The sequence below is a fragment of the Muscardinus avellanarius genome (genome assembly GCF_963383645.1).
Source record: "Muscardinus avellanarius genome assembly, chromosome: 18".
In the NCBI taxonomy this organism is placed as follows: domain Eukaryota; kingdom Metazoa; phylum Chordata; class Mammalia; order Rodentia; family Gliridae; genus Muscardinus; species Muscardinus avellanarius.
Window position 1 is genome coordinate 13421469 of NC_137804.1, and position 20313 is coordinate 13441781.

General features: G+C 42.0%; 1 protein-coding gene across 14 annotated transcripts in view; it reads left to right on the forward strand.

The window, feature by feature from the left end:
- SLC4A7 (solute carrier family 4 member 7) overlaps positions 1–20313 on the forward strand; it is a gene marked incomplete at both ends in the record, with an annotated part of 104111 nt that overhangs the window by 74560 nt on the left and 9238 nt on the right. For all 14 annotated transcript variants that reach the window (XM_080715931.1, XM_080715940.1, XM_080715937.1 and 11 more), the window contains 8 exons: positions 1198–1443; positions 2679–2784; positions 4758–4919; positions 5287–5400; positions 8209–8370; positions 8796–9047; positions 14838–14906; positions 16351–16524. In XM_080715931.1, the coding sequence (XP_080572057.1) occupies positions 1198–1443; positions 2679–2784; positions 4758–4919; positions 5287–5400; positions 8209–8370; positions 8796–9047; positions 14838–14906; positions 16351–16524 (1285 nt within the window). The remainder of the gene's footprint in view (positions 1–1197; positions 1444–2678; positions 2785–4757; positions 4920–5286; positions 5401–8208; positions 8371–8795; positions 9048–14837; positions 14907–16350; positions 16525–20313) is intronic.

A 20313-nucleotide genomic window follows, 5' to 3' on the forward strand; every position in this document is an offset into this window, starting at 1 on the left:
ACGCCACCCATCAGCCCTGGGTCAGCGGGAAGTGTTGGTTTCCACTGGCCAGATGAAGTGTGATCACTATAACTGGCTGACCTTGAATTCAACAGTCCAACACCATCCTTTTATGACATAAAGGCAGTTGAATACTTTAGCTTAGAACGACTTTTTTTTTTTTTTTTTTTTTTGGTTGTACAGGGGATTGAACCCAGGGCTATTCTATCTCTGTGCTACACCCCCAGCCCTATTTTTTAAAATTTATTTTGAAACAGGGTCTCAATAAGTTGCAGAGGGCTTACTAAGTAGCTGGCTGTGAACCCATGATCCTCCTGTCTCTGCCTCCCGAGTGCTGGGATTACAAGTATGTGTCACCATGCCTTGTTCAACTTGATACTTTTAAATACTCAAATACTCTTAACTCTGGGTCTGATTCTGTTCTTATAAAACAAGCTGACTCTGATTTTAATCTGGCATGCTTATAGACTCAGGGAGGATGAAATGGTTTGAGGCATAGACTCTGATAGTAATTTCTTATTTAAAGTTTTTTATTTTTATTTTTTATTTTTGGTGGTACTAGGGTTCTTGGAAACCCTTCTACCTTCGGGCTACACTCCCAGACCCATTTTATATTTTTATTTGGAAATAGGGTCTCTTAGGTCAACGAGGCTGGCTTCGCACCTATGTGATCCTCCTGTCTCTGCCTCCCAAGTGTGGGGATTACAAGCGTGTGCAACCACGCCCGGCACTTATTTAAAGTTTAATGTAAGAAATCACTCTTCCCTGGTGGCATGGTGGAAGAGGAGATGGAGATGGCTGTGGCAAGATGGCAGAGCTGTGGGTGAACCTGCACGTTCCATGAGACACAAGAAGCGTCCGGGTGTTCAGAGGGAGCCAGATAGAACGGTCCCTTTATTGCCATTTGCTCCTCACACCTGGTTTATAAAGTGGGATCTTAAGATTTTGAAAATTTTTTTGCTTAGTAGATTTTTACTGTGAATTGCTTAGATAATAACCACCGAATCTTCCACTGAAGCAGAAAACCGCAGAGAGCTTTCTCCAGTCTTTATTGTGTTCTGTTGCGTTCTGTTCTTTACTCGCTTTTTTAGAAATCGTATGTTTTGATGTTCTTGCTGCATATTGTGAAAATTTTTAGGTACAAATACTCTTCTACACCTATCTGCTGATCGTGTTTACGTTTCTATTTCTGAACAGAGATTATCAGCTCTCGTATCTGTCTTTGAGAACCAGTATTGGTCTGTGGACTGCTTTCTTGTGCATCGTCTTGGTGGCAACAGACGCCAGCAGCCTGGTGTGTTACATCACGCGCTTCACAGAAGAGGCTTTCGCAGCTCTCATTTGTATCATCTTCATCTACGAAGCTTTGGAGAAGCTCGTGACCTTAGGAGAAGTGTACGAGTTTAATATGCACAACAACTTAAATGAGCTGACCAGATACTCGTGAGTGCCTATGTTTCTTCCCAGTACTACAGTATATTTAGTTTGCCTTCTCTCTCTCTCTGCCCTTGTGAACCGTGGTGTTTATGGTTGGTGCCAGCCACGTAGGTCAGTACTTCCTTCTGGCCTGCCGAGTGGTTACATGAGCAGCATTCAGCATCTTCAGGCGCTGCGTTCAGAGAGCTGCTCTTCCTTGTAGTGTGAGTCGGTGCCATAGTCCCTTTGGTGTTTGGAGAAGCAGAAGCTCTAGGGGTTAAACTTGCCTTAGAACAGTCTGCTAGTGAGGACCAGGGCATGGGTAGATGCCCAGCGCAGCTTGCCTTCCTCAAACAGTTCATCATCTGATTTGGAGTATTTTGTTTGTTTCTTTACATTTTCAAATTCACAGCTAAAGTTTTCTTGAAAATGTGTTTTTCTAGCTTACTTAGACAGTTGAAATAATTACATGAACTCTGATATTAAGAATCTCTTAATCCTGCCTGTCCTGGTGAAAAACTATGCTTTATTTATTTATTCATTCAAGCTTTATTTATTTATTCAAGAATGAATCTTGGTTGGGTGTGGTGGCAAACGCCTGTAATCCCAGTACTTGAGAGCCCGAGACAGGAGGATCACAAAAAGGTGGTGATACTCTCAAAAACCCAGACAGACCCTATTTCAAAATAAAGAAAAGGCGGGCGTGGTGGCGCACACTTGTAATCCCAGCATTTGGAGGCTGAGACTGGAGGATCGCGATTCGTGGACAGCCTCAGCTACTTAGTGAGGCCCTCTGCAACTCAGTGAGATTCTGTTTCAAAATAAAGAATAAAAAAAAAAGTCTTAAGATCATGATAGGTCTTGACAGAACACAAACACATGGTGCTGTAACATTCACTGGGAGTAGACACATGAGGGGTAGAGACTGCAGTAAATGCTATGGAGGTTGAAGACAAGGTTAAATGAAAAGTAATTGTGCTAAATGTGGTGTTATTGTCTTAAATTTTAAAGAAGATCGTGTCCTGCTGCCACAGGCCTATCTCTAGCCAGTTTTGTTAGGTAAACGTTTTTTCCATAATTGTATTTTCCAGACAGCAATGTGTTCTGTTGTTTCTGATACGGTTTTACTTTCTAGTCTTCTTTGCTTTGGAAGATGGCACAGAGGCTAAGAAATTAAAAGTTGCCACATTGCAGTTAATTTAGTAAAGTATAAACATGGGACGCCTGATCCTTAAGAATTGACCGTACTCTCCATTTCTCAGGTGCATGTGTGTGGAACCTCCTAATCCTAGCAACGAGACGCTAGCACTGTGGGAGGAAAATAATAAAACAGCAGATGACATTGCCTGGGGAAACCTCACTGTTTCCGTAAGTGTGCTGTGACAAAGCGTGTTATGAAGACTATTTTAATCTGATTCCTTGGTGTCTTCGGTCATTGATACGTGTTGTTTCTGCAGTACACCCTTTTAGCCAAATAAGAGCCACCGATTTTCTATGTCTGATGCGCTAGAAAGAATAGGCTGAACAGAGTGAAGCTGGTAAGAAGGGTAAAAGTAGACGGTATTAACTTCCAAGGTAGACTTATTAAAAAGACGGAATGTAGTGACTTGTCAAACTCACAGACACTGCTCTGCTTTGAGCACTAAGCGGACGAGACGAAATAAGGGCAAAAGCCTACTAACGCACCGACTGTGTACACCGAGTGCTATTATAGGTGTTTGTGTTCCACTGGAAAACACTGTCCTCGCCCTCGGATGTCCATGGTATGTTGTCTGTGAGTATTTAAGTAATTTAAGATTGAGAGTTAGGGATAAATGTGTAAAATGATCCCAGCAGTCAGAATTAAACTAGCATCCTCTGAGGTTCTTTGCCTTTTTTTTTTTTAAATATCATGTAAGTAATTATAAATCACTCCTTTTTCAGTAGTTAACCCCCTGACTATACAATTAAAAAATACCTGAAATTTTAAGGTGCTGTAATTTAAGACAGTACTATTGAATAGAGTAGTTGTTACAATGCGTCTGACTTAATTAAATGAATAAAAAGTAGAGTTTCTGAGCTGCACAGCCACACTCCATGTGCCCAGTCGCTGTAGAGCAGTGCGGTCCCGGCACCACCACGGAAGGTTCTGTCGGATGCTGATATAGCGCAGTAGTGCAGTCAGGAATGGCCTTGGATTCCCGCATGGCTGTTTAAGTTTAACCAGCCATGTTTGTTACGGAGAAGTTATAGTTAATTGAGGTACTCAAATACAAGTGATTTTTTACAAAGAATTGTCTCCTGGTAGGTAGGATGTCTCAGTATTATTGGCAGAGATCTCGAGTGTGTTTTCTTAACATCCAAAAAGACTTTAGGTGGTTGTTTTGTTTCTTCTTGTCGCTTTTAATTCCACGATCCATGGAATGGGTTAGGTTTATGAATCTTGGCACCCTTGTGGACAAGGATGGAACTGTGAAAAAAAATAGAGCTTTTAACTGTTTTGATAAATCCTAGGGTTTTTTTTTTTCTCATTAGAATATAAGTTAAAAAATAAGGACTTTAAAGGTATATTATTGATTTTCATTTGTAAACGACTATGTGTGTGTGTGTGTGTGTGTGTGTGTGTGTGTGTGTGAGTGAGTGTGTGTGTATTTGGGGATGGAACCCAGGGACATTTGGCCTCTGAGCTACACCCCCTGCCCTATTTTTTGTTCTTTATTTTGAGACAGGGTCTCATTGAGTTGCAGAGGGCCTCACTAAGTAGCTGAGGCTGTCCGCGAACCGTGATCCGCCTGTCTCAGCCTCCCAAATGCTGGGATTACAAGCGTGCGCCACCACGCCTGGCAGGAAACATTATTTTAATGGTAACTTTACTTCTCACGAGAGGCGGTATTTTTAATCCCCAGGTTTTGAGTCAACTCAGAAAAGCTGACCACCTCCCTTATTACTGACTCCAGGTTGGCTCTGTAGCTGCCGTTCTCCTGTTCGGCATCGTAAAAGGCCAAAGTAGTAATTGTCTGTCTGCTGCTTTTGTGCTGAATCATCTGTTCAGAAATAAAGGTTAGACGGTGAGATCGGGGGCCAGCAGGGATGCAGAGGAAGCATTTCCCAGCTGGTTCTCGCTCTGAACCTTTCACTAAGGGCGTGTGCAGTAGGAAGAAAGGAGCAACTCTAGGAAGTGCTGTTTGAGCCACTCAACTCCACGTGGTACCTCCTGGACTCCGAATGCGTCCTGCAGCTAATTGGTGCTGCTTGTGGTTGACTCGTAAAGCCTTTCACTTAAGTGAAACAAGGTCTGCATCTTCGTCTGTTACTAACTTACTGCCTGTTTGAACTGACCCCGTCCCTCTGCCCCTCCCCAGGAGTGTAAAGCCCATCATGGCGTGTTTGTGGGGTCAGCCTGTGGCCATCACGGCCCCTACGTGCCCGACGTGCTCTTCTGGTGTGTCATCCTGTTCTTCACCACATTTTTCCTGTCTTCATTCCTCAAGCAATTTAAGACCAAGCGTTACTTTCCGACCAAGGTAACCGGGGTGTGACTTTGGAAGTCTGGCAGTTCTCACACTTTAGTTTTCGTCTTCAGGTCTGTTTCAGAAAAGAAATATTATTTAAGATTAATACTCTGTGTCAAATAGTTAGAAATTATAGGGAAGAATATGTATTACTGATCTGAGCTCACAGGAGAAAGATAAGGGCATCAGGAGAAAGGGTGGGTTGTGAATTGTTTCTTATACTTCAGGGAAGAATCAGCTATAAATGTAGCATTGTCAACCACTAAAGCTCCACTTGGACTGTATAGCAACGTATTTTGTGTGAAGGATGAAATCTGTATTATTAGCAAGGACAAGTCGTATTTCTGTTGTTTGTATTAACCTAATCCCTTTAATGTAGGTGCGGTCGACAATCAGTGACTTTGCTGTGTTTCTCACAATAGTAATAATGGTTGCGATTGACTACCTTGTAGGAGTTCCATCTCCTAAACTTCAAGTTCCTGAAAAATTTCAGGTAAGGATTAAAACAAGTGGCTGCTGTAGCTTGTGAATACCAGACTACTTGAAAGTGAGATACTGCTTCCTTATGAGATGCCAGGAAATATCAGCCACCTTCCCTACTCCTGTCGACAGTTCTGTAGCCGCCCCTTCCTGGTACTGCTGTGAGTTCCAGGGAAGTGCTGCGGCAGCGGCTCAAGCGCCCTAAGGTCCATGTACCGCCCCCACCGGGCCCCAGCTCCCCAGTGTACACACTCAGCGGTGTATCTCTGCAGCAGACCGGGCATCTATATAAAGAGCAATGTCTAGCAGTTCTCACGTTTTTCACTACATGTGATGTGCAAGATATCTATTAATTGTTTATATAGTCAGTATGGCTATGTGTTAGTAGTTGAATCTTCAGTGGGTCAAAAGTTATAGCTTAGGGTTTTTTTTTTTGGTGATCCTGAGGATGGAACCCAGGGGCATTCTACCTCCAAGCTACAGCCCCAGCCATATTTTTTATTCTTTATTTTGAAACAAGGTCTCACAAAGTTGTGGAGCTGTCCTCGAACCTGGACCCTCCTGTTTCAGCCTCCCAAGTACTGAGATTACAGGCATGCGCCACCACGCCCGCCTACAGCTTGCGTTTTTGTCCCCAACCAGCCCCCACCCCCCAACGGGGCTCAAGGGTCACCTGTGTGTTTTTCTTTCTGTTTTGTCTTTTTTTTCTTTCATCCTCTTCTGTTTATGATTGTTGAGCTTTAACAAAAGCGTGTTTTGAATCGTGTCTCTGGTTATATTTATTTTTACAGCTATCAAAGTATAGGACTTCATTTAGAAATGCATGATTTAAAGGAGAACAGATATAAGGAATATAATCAAGATCTTTGCAGTCTGGTTTATCTTTTATTGGGAGAGAAAAGGATCTCACAATATTTAGAAAGTCTATACTTTTAATTTAAAATAAAACTTAAACTTTATAATCACTATATTAACAAATAATAGTAATATAGTATGTGAATATAAAGTAATTGGATATATTTCCTCTTTTTTGGGGGGGTGTCTGGGAATGGAACCCAGGGGCATTCGACCTTCAAGCTACACACCCCCTACCCTATTTTTTATTTATTTTGAAACCAGGTCTCGCTGAGTTGCAGAGGGCCTCACTAAGTAGCTGAGGCTGTCCGTGAACCACGATTCTCCGGTCTCAGCCTCCTGAATGCTGGGATTATGTGCCTGTGCCACCACGCCCGTCTTCCCTCAGTTATTTTTATTTTTGTTGCTGAGGGTCTATATTCAAAGGAGTTTTGGAAGTTTCTGTCTAGAAGGATAAGTATTATGTCACTGAAAAGCTGAGGTCACTAAGATGACTAGTTTCTGCTTTTACTGACTCTTAAGAGGATATGTAAGAAAATGAATCTATAAATTAATATTGGTCCAAAACATCATTGTAATTTCCTGGACCAGTTTCTCACTGTGGTTTCCAGCTATGTCCTTGTTCCTTTCTGGTGTAGCCTTCAGATAGCTGATGCTTTCAAGTAGCATGAAGTGCACTTAGGGAGACACATCGGAGCGCTTCAGAATAAGAGGGCTATATAAGTAAATACTGCATTCGTGTGTAGTGTTGACTATGAAGCGATTTTAAGATATATCCATAGCAAAATTGGAGCCCCTGAACTTTGAAAGTTTAAATTTCTCTTTGTAAGATGAGGGTGGTGGCACACACTTGTCATCCCAGCAGGAGGATCGCGGTTCAGGGACAGCTGCAGCTACTTAGTGAGGCCCTCTGCAAATTAGTGAGACCCTGTTTCAAAATAAAAAATAGGGCAGGGGGTGTAGCTCGGAGGTCAAATGCCCCTGGGTTTTATCCCCAGACCTGCCAAACAAACAACAAAAAACCTCTTTTGTACTAGTAAATGCTTTCAAGAAACAAAGGCTGACATTTAGGTAATCAAGACATATTTTTAACTTTGAACACATACAGGATCCTTCCAGAGCCCTAAATTCTTTTACAGTCTTTTACAATGTTTTGCTATAAAAATAAATTTTGTGTTACATTATCAAGATATGTCAGTATCCAATAAGGTGCCAGGTTTTTATCAGTGGTGGCTTTGGAAAAGAGTCCTGTGGGCCAACTCTGACCGTGCAGGCTCTGCCCGGCCGTGGTGTGTGGGATCTGCAGGGCAGGGCAGGAAGGAGATGATCCACGAGGTCCATGCTTCACGTGTCCTCTTTGTGTGCAACAAACCTCCTCACAATCTCATCTCTACAAACCACGCTTGGCTCATATTTCGGCCGCAGTTGGGACTGGGCTTAGCCGAGCAGTGGTCTGTCTGTGGGTCCAGGACTTTGAAGAAGGGGCTTCTCAGGGTTGAAGCAGCCGGCGGGCCGGGAGGTTGTCCTCTCCAGCCTCACTCCCTCTAGCCCCCTGCAGCTCATCTTGGAGAGGGCTTATCTAGGCTTCTGCAACAGCCTAATCATCTCAGCATTCCAAGAGGGTTAGAGAAGAAGCTGTAGGGTTTCTTGAGGTCACAGCTTGGGAATCACACAGTGTCACTTGGGCCTTACTCTGTGGGCTGCAGATTTAAGGTCACCCCAGATTCCAGAGGAGGAATCCGTCTCTACGTGTAAGAGTGACGGAGGTCGCAAGGCAAGGGGCCTGTGTGTAGGGATGGGGGATTGCTGCTGCTATCTTTGCAAATAATCACCACACATCTCAAGATGTAATTCACTCCTTTCCTCTCCCATAGCATTTCTTGGAATAAACCCAGTTGGTGCTGTGGAAATTTGGTGTGCAATAGAGGAATGAAGCCTTTTCTGTTTCTCTTTAATTTTTTAACAGCCTACTGATTCAGAAAGGGGCTGGATCATAAGCCCCTTGGGAGATAATCCTTGGTGGACCCTATTAATAGCTGCAATTCCAGCTCTGCTGTGTACCATTCTCATCTTTATGGATCAACAAATTACAGCTGTAATCATAAATAGGAAGGAGCACAAATTGAAGGTAATTTCTGACTTTTGCCTCAACTATTGTGATTTCTTCAAGGGTCTATGTAAGGTGTTTTAATAATAACTAGAACACTAAAGGATGTAAGACGAAAATTAGCTTCTTCCATTTAAAATTGACATCGAAAGCCAGGCGTGGTGGTGTGCACTTGTAATCCCTGCATTCGGGAGGCTGAGACAGGAGGATCATGGTTTGTGGCCAGCCCCAACTACTTAGTGAGGCCCTCCGCAACTTAGTGAGACCCTGTTTCAAAATAAAGAATAAAAAATAGGGCAGGGGGTATAGCTCTGAGGTCGAATGCCCCTGGGTTCCATCTACAGACCCGCAAACAAACAAATAAACAAATAAATAAAATTGACATAGAATTTTCATCTGAAAGAGCAGTTTGGACTGGGAGGACTCACGCTCGTTTCTTTCTGCAGAAAGGAGCTGGTTATCACCTTGACTTGCTCATGGTCGGTGTCATGCTGGGAGTCTGCTCCATCATGGGACTCCCGTGGTTCGTGGCTGCAACGGTGTTGTCGATAAGTCATGTCAACAGCTTAAAAGTTGAATCAGAGTGTTCTGCTCCAGGGGAACAGCCCAAGTTTCTGGGAATCCGTGAACAGCGGGTTACTGGGCTAGTGATTTTCATCCTAATGGGCCTCTCTGTGTTCATGACTTCAGTGCTAAAGGTAAAATCTCTGTTGTAGTAGTTTAAAAGCTTAATCTTACCCTAACATTTATACTTAGACATATGAAAATCACACATTGAAATATACTTGAATGTCTGAAATCAGTTTTGTTTCACGCAGAAAATATTCACTTGGAAAATAATATTTAGTAAAGTTTTAGTACAGTGACCATTTCAGTCATAGATGTACCTATTTTAAAATATTATGAAAGGGTAATATTAGTCAATTAGTCATGTGTGGTGGTGCATGCTTGTAATCCCCACGCTTGGGAGGCAGAGACAGGAGGATCGCGCTGGTTCGAAGACAGCTGTGCTGGCGTAAGAGACCCTGTTTCCAAATAAAAAATATAAAATAGGTCTGGGAGTGTAGCCTGGAGGTAGAAGGGCTTCCAGAAACCCCAGTACCACCCAAAAAAAAAAAAAAAACCAAAAAACAGGGTAATATTAAGAACTGTGTAAGCTGAGCATGGTGGTGCATGTCTGTAATGCCCGGGACTTGGGAGGCTGAGACAGGAGGATGGTGCTGGTTCGAAGCCAGTAAGAACTGTGGAAGCTGAGCACGGTGGCACATGTCTATAATTCCTGGGACTTGGGAGGCTGAGACAGGAGGATTGCAGGTTTGAGGCCATCCTCAGCAATTTAGCGAGGTTCTCAGCAACTTAGACCCCATTTCAAAATAAAGAATAAAATAGGGTTTAGGGTGTAGCCTGGCCACGGAATGCCTCTGAGTTCAATCCCCAGTATTAAGAGCTATATAGCTTTGGGAGGAGTTAGTGGGTGCTTAGCTATGATTGAAAAACAAAGAACACACTCAGAATTGTATAGGCAAATTAGAGGAAGTACTATTGAAAGATGGGTACAAATTAATTTATTTGACCAAAATGTTTTTTAAAAAATTTCTTAATGAAGTTCATGCATTCTTCCAGAACCATGCATTCTTCCAGAACAATGAAATAAAAGTAGAAAACACTCATTAGAAAAACAAGTAAAACCAGCTAACATTATCAGTGAAGCATCTATTAAGTTATGCTTTACTACTAATTAACTACTTTTGTCACATCTGTATTTTACTATGCATGTCCCTAGCATACATTCCTACAGAATATAGTGATTTTTGTTTAATAGCTGTAACTGTAGCAAGCATAGATAAGTAGCCTGAAATATTTTATTCATCATGAAAAACCTCGCCTTTGTTTTACTCTTTAAAGAGTGTTTTAATTTTTGTTGTATAGAAAATTAAAGAGTCATATACCGAAGCCAGGCATAGTAGTGCATGCTTGTAATCTCAGCATTTGAGAGGCTGAGACAGGAGGATTGGTTTGTGGCCAGCCTCAGCTACTTAGTGCGGCCCTTTGCAACTCAGTGAGGCCCTGTTTCAAAATAAAGAAAAAAATTAGGGCTGGGGGTGTAGCTCAGAAGTAGAATGCCCCTGGGCTCCATCCTCAGTACTGCAGGAGGGGGGTGGGGAGCCGGGCGTGGTGGCGCACGCTTGTAATCCCCACGCTTGGGAGGCTGAGACAGGAGGATCGCACAGGTTCGAAGCCAGCCTCAGCTACTTAGTGAGGCTCTCAGCAAGTTAGTGAGACCCTGTTTCAAAATAAAATAGAAAATAGGTCTGGGAGTGTAGCCTGGACGTAGAAAGCCTCTGGTTCCATCACCAGTATCACACACACACACACACACACACACACACACACACGAGTCATATGCCATCATAGCATAAATTTGTGTTGTTTATGTGTGAATATGTATGTTATAGCTTAAAAGTTAGGAAGTTTTTATCAGCCAATTCACAAGTATTCATTGTTGAGTGCTTGCCATGCCGTTGGCAACGACAATAAGAGAGGGCTTTTTTTTGTCCATTTGAATGGATTTGACAATTGTATTAGTGCAACTGATTGGTAAACATACAGTGAAAACATTGTGGTAATATTACAAAGTGCTTGGGAAGAAGAGGAGAAACACTCGGTGCAGTCTTAGGGGATGCGGTGGCCCTCGTGTAGCCTGTCCACGGCTGCATTTCACCTGGTGCAGTAGTTAAAGACACAGGAAGAGAGATCTAAAATGAAACGTTAGTCTCGCTGCTTTTCTTTCCAGAAGCAGCATTCTAGAGGCAAATCTTTTTTTAAGCTCTGTTGATTGCCATCCTTAGAACTTTAAGTATACTTAAAATTTTATTTTTTGAGTGTATCATGTTTAGATTGAGGCTCTGCCTGGATCAGTGGTCCCCGCCCTCGGAGGCCTCCCGTGCGGGGTTTCCGTGGGTGAGGCGGAATTCCCACGTGCCCTTTGCCCGCAGGAGCAGCAGCTTGGGTAGCAGGTTGAGTGCAGGTGCAGGCGTAAGGGTCTGCTGTCTGCTGTGACGTCTGCCCTCGAGATTCACCAAAACGTGAAGCGGCGCTCTGCTTTTCATTTAATTTCATTTTGTTAGGAAATTATAGTTTCTCAACCAAAGTATGTTCCAGAAAATAAATGAGTATGTGAAAAAAAATTCTGTATGTTCACTTATATCATGGGCTTGTTTGTGTTATTTTAAATTAGTGATTTTTTTTTTTTTCCCCAGTACTGGGGATGGAACCCAGGGGCATTCTATCTCTGAGCTACGCTCCTAGCTCTAATTTTTATTCTTTATTTTGACACATGGTCTCACTGAGTTACAGAGGGCCGCACTAAGTAGCTGAGGCTGGCCACGAGCCGCGATCCTCCTGTCATAGCCTCGCAAATGGCGGGATGACAAGCGTGCGCCACCACGCCTAGCTAAAAGTGATTTTTAAATGTTTTCACTTTTAATATGGTGACATATAGGTAAATCAATGCGTGTGTCCTATTGAAGCATGGATGTTTGGAGAGGGCCGGGTGTCCCTCCTCAGGGTTTTCATAGTTGGGGAGCCTCTGCCTAAGACTGTCTTTCGGATGAGTTCCACGCGGGCTTGCTTATCCTCCATCTCACGCCCCCTTCTGTCACCTGACAGTCATCGGCTCGTACTTTTAGTTTTATTATTATCCTCAAAGTTATTGACATTGGCATTCTGAGCTGTAATTATATACTTAAGCCTTTCCTGCTTTTCTGTAAGTTGAATTATAAGCATAAAGCCCGTGGGAACACGTCACCACTGTTGTGATGGGCCAAATGTTTACTGAGAACTGGGCAGTGCGCTTGGCTGAGGGAGGCATGTCATCTCACTGAGAAATAAGAGCCCAGGGCCTCGGGCCCAGGGTGCTTTGTACCGCTCCTTAACTCCCTTATTTTAAAAAATAGTGCGTGCAGGTGTCCCTTTGTCCTGCATTTCTTTTCATGTGTGGTACTATGAGTACTTTTGTTTACCCTCACAGGTAATTGACCCGGCATGCACATTCTCAAGTCGAACCCTTTTCTTCGGGGTCTTAAAGTCCTTGTTGCATTGTTTTCTAGAGGGTGCTTTTGTAATCAGCCGTCAGATACCTGTTTGGCTTTTGTAACAGTAGATCCTGGGGTCCTTTCCTTTCTAGAGATACCCAACGTTTCCTTTTGACTCCTGGAACTGTGATTTCCCTGGGAGGTTAGGGAGTTGGCTGGGCGGGGGCTTTTCATTTACACGGCTTGCCTTTGTGTGGCTCGTTCCACTCTGGGAACTTGTGCTTCAGCGGTAGGAATTTAATTTGCTCTTATCTGTTGTTTCTGTTAGAAATTCCTCTACCTAAACAAATCCCAGACCTTCTGTATTTGTTCTAATGCCCGATCCTTCCTCTTTTCCCCTCCCTCCCCCTTCCACATATGTATGCATGCGTGTGTGTGTACATATATATGATGTTTTATATATATAAAATGTGTGTGGTGTTGTGTATGTGTGTGTTTTACTAGGAACTGAACCCAGTGACATTGTACTTCCAAGCTACACTCCCAGTCCTTTTTTTTTTTTTTTTTTGGTGGTACTGGGGTTCCTGGAAGCCCTTCTACCTCTGGGCTACACTCCCAGACTTATTTTATACTTTTTTTATTTTGGGAAACAAGGTCTCTTAAGCCAACGCTGCTGGCTTCGAACCTGCACGATCCTCCTGTCTCTGCCTCCCAAGCTCAGGGATTACAAGCGTGCGCCACCACGCCTGCCTGTCCTATTTTATTTTGATTTTGGAACAGGGTCTCTCTAGGTTGCTGAGAGCCTCACTATTTGGCTGAAGCTGTCCTCCAACCTCTGCTCCTTCTGTCTCAGCCTACCAAGTACTAGGATTGCAAGCATGCATCACCATGCCCCGCTACTCCCTTACTATTAAGGAATATTTCAACCATTTTTCTTATAATTACATTGACTTTTACTCTTCTCAGAACTGTTATTACAAAATAATCTCTTAACTATTATTTTAAAATTCTTTTAACTATTATGTTTTATATCTTTAATTTCTAGGAATTGTTCATTCTGAAGTTGCTTTTTGGATAAAATATTTCCCTAGAAGTTCTCTGAGGATATTAGATTTTTTAAATATACTATCCCTACCGGGCGTGGTGGTGCAGGAATCCCAGTACCACCAAAAAAAAAACAAAAAAAAAAAAACTATCCCTTCTTTCTGAATTATTTCTTTTTCTTCCAGAATCCTTGGAAAAGACATAATAGTAGGTTGATTAGCTGAGATGTCATATACGGGGAGTTTCTTGTATTTGTCAGATCATTCTCTTTTACCAGCCTCTGTGCCCTGAGTCAGAGTGCTGATTGTGTGTGGCTTTGGCTAAATAGATGGGTTTGCAAAGTGCCAGGCTTTCCTATGGAACGCTAGCTAAGTACCACAGGTGTGCTTTAGGATTTCCCTACCTGCCTGAGTAATAAGGCCTTGATTCTGGAGGTGGTTCCAATTATTCCAATTAGTAAATGTCACTGAACCATGTTGGTATTGTGAGGGAAGATATTGATTTAGAAGTCGTAACGACTAGCAGTTTTTGAGTGATGGAAGATCTCCTGGGTGTTTTAAGAGCGTTTTATGCATTTGAAGTAATTTAATCATCTCAGCTGTCTGATGTAGAAACTGTAACAGAAAAGTTTTGTTTAAAAAGTTAACCAGGAGTCTGGTGTAGTATTGAAACACATGCTCTTGATCCTAGCATTTGGGAGGCTGAGACAGGAGGCTATCAATTCACGGACAGCTTCAGCTACTTGAGGCCCTTTGCAACTCAGTGAGACCCTGCTTCAAAATAAAGAATAAAAAATAGAGCTGGGGATGTAACTTGGAGGTAGAATGCCCATGAGTTCCGTCCCTAGTACTGCAAAAGAAGAAGAAAAAAGTTAACCAGGTAAATTAGGAGTGCTGACACAACCTGTAATCCCAGTACTTGGGAGGATGAGAAAGGAGGATTATAGGTTTGGGGCCAGCCTCAGCTACTTAGTGAGGACCTCTGCAACTTCGTAAGATGCTATTTCAAAATAAAGAATAAAAAATAGGGCTAGGGGTGTATAGCTCAGAGGTAGCATGCCCCTGGGTTCAAACTCCAGTTCTGCAAAAAATAAAAATAAGTGTAAATATAAAAATAAAAGAAAAAGTTAACTGGGTTTTGACATGAAGCTGTCTGACTACAGCGCCCTTCCTCTCAACCCCTGAACGGGCTCCCTTTGTAGGTGGGAACACCTAGGAGCAGGTTTTCAAAGAGTTTGTTGTCCATTAGCGTTTCCGCGTGTAGGAATGGTAGGTTGTTCTGGTCCCCAGCTCATCGCTGAAGTGTCTGTTCATTCTGTCACTGGAGTCTCGTAGTGGCTACGTTTCTGTGAGCGTGTGACTAGAACTGTTTAGTCGTGTGAGTTCTTAATTGTGGTTATTTTCCTTACAGTTCATTCCAATGCCCGTTCTGTATGGTGTTTTCCTTTACATGGGAGTTTCCTCGTTGAAAGGAATCCAGGTAAGTCTAAAGTATTTAATGGATTTGTTAATTTTTAATATATAGTTTCTGTGATAGTCGTGAGTTATCCTCAGCTCTAAATTTTTGAGGGCAGGTTAGTTTTCTAACTAGCCTGATCCAGATTTGCCAAATCATAATTGCTTATTACAGTCCCCCCCCCCCAAAGAATGAGCTCATGAGCTGCACGATCCTCACCCATCTATAATTCATGCCAGTGAGAGGCCCTGTAACTCATAGGAAAGACTGGTGTAGTGAGAGGGAAGACCAAAAGGGTTGGAATGGGAGAAGGTACTGTTCCTGAGACGTAGGACAGCTCTTGGAGCCCTTAGGAAGAAAAGGTAGAGGTGAGTTGCCTGTGAAAATGGTAATGTCTGCCATGTGTGTGGCACCCTATGATTTTTAAGACCTTCCGTATAAGTTGTCTTCTGTGGTCCTCCAAAGAGTTGGGAAAGAGGAAGAAGCTGGGATTTTGTGGCTGAGACTCAGAAGCAGAGGCACAGCCGGAGGTTCTTAGGTCAGTCAGCCTTGCGGCCCAGGCCGGGATCGGGCTTTTCACGACTGTTTTCTCTTGTGGTACTTCCTGGACAACAGCCTGCTAACACACTAAGATTTGTATGAGTGTTCGTGGATCCGCACAGTGAGCCCTACCCAGGCCCCCTTCAGGGAAAGCAGGTGTCTGACGCTGCCCGCCGGTGCCGCATCTGGTGGGGCTCTCAGGCGGCGGCTTTGCTCTTTTAAACTTGGCCCGGGATCCAGTTCCCCTGGGTCAAGATAGGCTCTCACATCTCACTCACGCTTTTTTTTTTTTTTTTTTTTTTTTTTTTAATAACAGTTTGTGAGGTGAATAGGGCTGGTCTTACTTCTAGTTTGCTCATAGTTGCCTTTTCAGTGAGTGGAGAATTTGTAATTGTTACTGTAAGTCGATTTCATAGACTTGGTGGTTTATACTTGGAAAGCACCTTAGAAGCCTTTCAGATGTTATTCTTTAATTGCACATGTTAGAAAACAAGGTTAAAGAGATTAAATGAAGCCTGGCATTAGCCTGTAATCTCATTACTTGGGGACTGAGAAGGGAGATTGCAGGTTCGAGGCCGGCTTTAGCAACTTAGCGAGACCCTGCCCCCAAATATGAAATAAAATAGGGCTGGGGGTGTAGCTTGGAGATAGGATGCCCCTGGGTTCAGCCCCTAGCACACACACAAAAGAGATTAAATGACACAAATATTTAATTCTAAAGGATGAATTGATTTAAAACCTTTTTCTTAAATCTTCTTGTAGATGCCTTGATCAATCCCCCACACATACAGTCTGCTGAAACAATCTCCTATACTATATAATTGGTGTAAATTTAGCACAGAAGACCCTAAAATGCAGTGTGGGTTATTTTCTTAAACAGAGGAGAGTGATACTTTGTTAAACTCCTCCGCCTCCATTCCTTGCCTAGTTTTTTGACCGGATCAAGTTGTTTGGGATGCCGGCGAAGCACCAGCCTGACCTCATCTACCTGCGCTACGTGCCGCTCTGGAAGGTCCACATCTTCACGGTCGTTCAGCTGACCTGTCTCGTCCTCCTGTGGGTGATCAAGGCTTCAGCCGCCGCAGTCGTGTTCCCCATGATGGTAAGTGTTTTCAGACTTGCTTATCACTAGTAAGTAACATGATTATCTGTTTTCACAATAATTCTTTTAAAATTTATAATTGACTTTCACAAAAGGAATTTAAAACATCTTGCATGTTTAGAAATGTGGATTAACTGTTCCTAGCTATAAACTGGTTGTTTTCCAATCTGAATTTTCTTGCCTATTTATTTATTTATTTATTTATTTATTGGTACTTGATGGAACCCAGGGGCATTCTACCTCTGAGCTACACCCCCAGCCCTATTTTTTATTCTTTTATTTTTGAAACAGGGTATATCTGAGTTGCAAAGGCCATCACTAAGTAGTAGCTGAGGCTGTCCTCGAACTGAGATCCTCCTCTCTCATCCTCCCAAATGCTGGGATTATAAACATGCGCCACCACGCCCTGCTTGCCAATTTTTAAATTTGCTTTTTTCTTTAATTTTGTAGCCCTTACACAGTAAAGCTAGGGTTGACTTTTTAAACAATGTTAGAACTTAGGACCTTTTTGTGGAACAGATGTAATCGACATGTAAAAAGCAAAGCAGTCAAAACAACAAAGTTCTCGCGCTCGCTCTCGCTCTGAGACGGGGTCTTGTCAAGTTACCTGTGCTGTACTGAAGTCCTGATTCTTCAGACAGAGCCTCCCGTGTAGCTAGAAATACAGGCGTGCACCACCATGCCCGACACATGCCCTCTGTTGGGCTTGTGAACCTGGCATCAGACCTGGAGCCTCACACACTACCACTAAGCTACATCCCAGCTCCACAGAAAGGTTCACTAATGGAATACTTCATTATATAAATGTTTTAGAAATTGACAAATGTGGAAGTTAGAAAGTTATAAACATTACAGATGACCTTCATAAGGCAATGTGATTCATTATATTATCACAGGACATCGCATTTTGCAAAGAGAATTTTTGTTCTTTTGTAGGTATGATATAAAAACTGGTTATTTACATGGTCACATAAAGTTAAAAAAATTAAAACTATAAAATTATTTAGATAATATTTCCTGATCACAATTAAATTACACATAATAAACCATTAATACAACTTAAGTATTTAAAAATTAAACCCTGAATAGAAAGCTGAGTTGTCTAAAACGTTGAACATAGTTGAATTTTAGTCAGAGGAAGCTGTATCTGCCTTTATTGTTTCAAGAAGACTTAAATTGAAATGCCACAGATATGGAAGAGACTAAATCAGACTTAAATACTGCATGCCTTTATAGTAATAGTTTTGAACATCTAGCATAGGAATCAACAAATTTTTCTCTAAAGGGCTGATAATAAACCTAGGTTATGAGAGTATTATGTAGTTACTTTATATAAGTGAAAAAACTTCCCAATTTTTTCTTCATTAGAGTAAAGAAATAATCGTATAGTTTTATTTTTAATATAAGACTATCAATGAGAACAATGGGATTCTACTTTTATTTAAAATTTGGGATAACATTTTACTTATTTGAAGATCAAGATCAATATTTTTTATTTTCAGGGCTTATGGGTATAGCTCAGTGGTAGTGTTAACTAACATTTGAGTTTATCATGCTGCACTGAAAAAAATTTAAACACCTTTATTAGCAGGTTAATTCCAGGTATCATGTATAAAACCATTATTAGCTCATGGGCTCTACAAAAATAAGTGGGAGGCTAGATTTACCCGAGTAGCTGTGGCTTACCACCCCTGACCTGGAGGAAACAGATTGCTTCTTTCCATATTAGAGCTGCTGCCTCAGAATTGACCCCAGGAGAGGTGAGCCCGGCGTTCAGCCCAGGTGCACAGCGGAGCCTGGGCGAGTGGCTGAGGCGGCCCGCAGCAGAGCACTGGGCGCAGGTTGATTAGCAGCTTACTGTTAGAGAACATACACTGAAAATACTTCGTGATTTATTCTCGATAAAAGGAAAAGATGAAATTTTTGTAATTTTCTCATGAAACACAAGCAAGATTGTAATACCAAAGCCAATTAGGTTGTACAAAAAATCTATTTATTGATATAACTGCAGATATGTCAGAATATTAGCAAATAAATTTAGCAGTACTTCTTAGAGTAACATATTGTGATTAAATCAGTGTGGGGGGGTGGGGTTAGGGGTTGAACTGAGTCGTTTAAATCTTGTAGAGAAAACTAAATGCCATACTCAACACTATGGGTGGAAAAATGTTCAGTTTCTTGTTTGTAGGTCATATACATACAACTTGTCAGAAGCATCAAACTGTACACATGCTATTTTTCTATTTTACTGTATATATTTATATTCATTAAAATATGGACATGATGAATACCAGAAAATAACATTTTATTCAGATGATTATAACTAAGATAACAAAAGCTGAGTGTGGTGGTAGACGCCTGTAATCCCAGTACTTAGTAGGCTGAGACAGGAGGATTGCAGGTTGAAGGCCAGCCTCAGGAACATAGCAAGGTCACAGCAGCTCTTTTTGTTTCAAAATAAAAAATAGCCCTGGCAATATGATTTACATTGAGATAAAACTGTAATATACCAATAAAAGCATATTAAAACAACAAAATAAAAAAAAGTCTGGTTGTGTAGCTTAGAGGTACAATGATCCCGGGTTCACTTCCCAGTATCCCAAAAAAGAAAAGCAACAACAAAAAGACAGCAATTAAGGAGTGGGGTGGGGCTTTGCCATCTACTAGACTGTTCTGTGCTAACACCATACAGTTCAGACAACCCAGTATTCAAAAATTGCTATCAGCCAGGCGTGGTGGCGCACGCTTGTAATCCCCACTCTTGGGAGGTGGAGACAGGAGGATCACGCAGGTTCGAAGCCAGCCGTGCTGGCTTAAGAGACCCTGTTTCCAAATAAAAATATTAAAATAGGTCTGGAAGTATAGCCCAGAGGTAGAAGGGCTTCCAGGAACCCCAGTACCACAAAAAAAAAAAAAATAAAAATTGCTATCAGAAGCCAGATGTGGTGGTGCACGCTTGTTATCCCAGCATTCAGGAGGCTGAGACCTGAGGATCACGGTTCGAGGACAACCTCAGCTACTTAGTGAGGCCCTCTGCAACTCAGTGAGACCCAGTTTCAAAATCAAGAATAAAAAATAGGGCAGGAAGTGTAGCTCGGAGGTCGAATTCCCCTGGGTTCCATCCCCAGATCCGCTAAATAAATAAATAAATAAATAAATAAATAAATAAATAAAAATAATAAATAGAAATTGCTGTCAGTTCGGTATGGGCAGGACAGTATGAATGGACAGAGCAGTTAACAAAGAGATCAGACAAATAGACTAATGAGTCCAGACATACGTCTGATATGTGACATTTCTGTCACTTCAGCACCGTGATCAGATTATTTCAACTAAGTTGGCATTTTGTTACTTTGGGAAAATTTACTGTTGGAAGAGTTAACTATATATTGGAAGTAAACAGTTCGTACTCCCTATCTGACACCATCCTCAGAGAGAAGTAAAGAAAGATTTCAGAATATAACTGATACGATAAAGTCATAGGAAGTTTAGAAGAGTGTTTATTATAATCCAGAAATTGGGGGTAACTTTTCCAAGAAGAGAAGGAAATTCAAGTATAAAAGATAAATATTTGACCATATAACTAAGGGCTTCTTGTATGCCAAAAGGTGTTACATGCAGTAAAATCATATTGTGAACTAAGAGAAAATACTTGTAACACGAAACAGGATTTCTATCCCCGCTATGAAGGACCTCTTAAGAATTCATAAAAGCTGGGCATGGTGGTGCACGCTTGTAATCCCAGCGCTTGGGAGGCTGAGACAGGAGGATCGTGCAGGTTTGAAGCCA